General features: G+C 56.5%; 1 protein-coding gene across 1 annotated transcript in view; it reads left to right on the plus strand.

The window, feature by feature from the left end:
- The window catches only part of EMH_0066940 (uncharacterized protein), a gene marked incomplete at both ends in the record, with an annotated part of 6,180 nt that overhangs the window by 321 nt on the left and 4,684 nt on the right, over positions 1-1,175 (plus strand). The window contains 1 exon segment of the mRNA XM_013498564.1: positions 1-929. Coding sequence (XP_013354018.1) covers positions 1-929 — 929 coding nt within the window.

Here is a 1,175-nt window from a genome sequence, read left to right on the forward strand (position 1 = left end):
CTGCTGCTGCTGCTGCTGCAGCACTTGCTGCTATTGTTCCTGCTGGCCGCCTGGATCTCCCCCGAAGCAGCAACAGCAGCAGCAGCAGCAGAAGAAGCAGCAGCAACAGCAGCAGCAGCAGCAGCAGACCTGAGAGAAGTTGTTAGTGTGGAGACAGACGATGATTCTATCTTTTTAAGTGAAGAGCTCGAAGACCTGCTGTCAGACAGCAGCAGCAGCAGCAGCAGCAGCAGCAGCAGCAGCAGCAGCAAAGATTTTGCTGCTGAGTATTACGATCAAGATGGAAGCGAATACGCATCAGAGGAGAGCAGCAGCAGCACGAAAAACAGCAGCAGCAACAAAACCAGCAGCAACAAAACCAGCAGCAAAACCTCCCCCACCGACACCACCACCAGCAACAGCAGCAGCAGCAGCAGCAGCAGCAGCAGCAGCAGCAGCAAGCTGTGGCTTGCTGAGATAGAAGAAGCCCTCAAGAGCGGGGCCACGCACCGCATATACTACACAGCAGATGAAGAAAATTTATATAAGACAGACTTCGACGACAACCAGTTGCTGCTGCTGCTGCAGCAGCTGAAGCAGGAGCTGCTGCTGCAGCACAGACAGCAGAAACAGCAGCACAAGCAACGCAAACAACAACACCACAACCACCACCACCAGCACCACCAGCAGCAGCAGCAGCAGCAGCAGCAGCAGCAGCAGCAGCAGCAGCAGCAGGAGGAAGAAGAGGAGGAGGAGGATGAGGAAGCAGCATGGGAGCGGCTAGAAAGAGAGGTGCTGCTGCGTGCTGCTCTACACAACAGAGACAGCTACCCTCAATCTCTCTTTGTGCTGCTGCCGCAGGGAGTTGCTGCTGCAACCGGGGCCCTGCTGACGCCGCTGCAGCAGCACGAGCTCCTTGAGCATGAAGCGCTGCAGCGGGAGAGACAGCTGTACGTACACCTGTTGCTGCTGCTGCTGCTGCTGCTGTTGCTGCTGCTGCTGCTGCTGCTGCTGCTGCTGTTGCTGCTGCTGCTGCTGCTGCTGCTGTTGTTGTTGTTGTTGTTCTTGCTGCTGCTGATCCTCCGCGTGCTGCAACACGCACTGCATAGGAAACTCCACCGGGTTGTGCTGCAGCAGCAGCAGCAGCAGCAACACATGCAGATGTCTGCGTTCACTGGTCTCACTATATGCAGCAC

Source organism: Eimeria mitis, genomic scaffold (genome assembly GCF_000499745.2).
Source record: "Eimeria mitis Houghton genomic scaffold, Emh_scaff3527, whole genome shotgun sequence".
NCBI lineage: Eukaryota > Apicomplexa > Conoidasida > Eucoccidiorida > Eimeriidae > Eimeria > Eimeria mitis.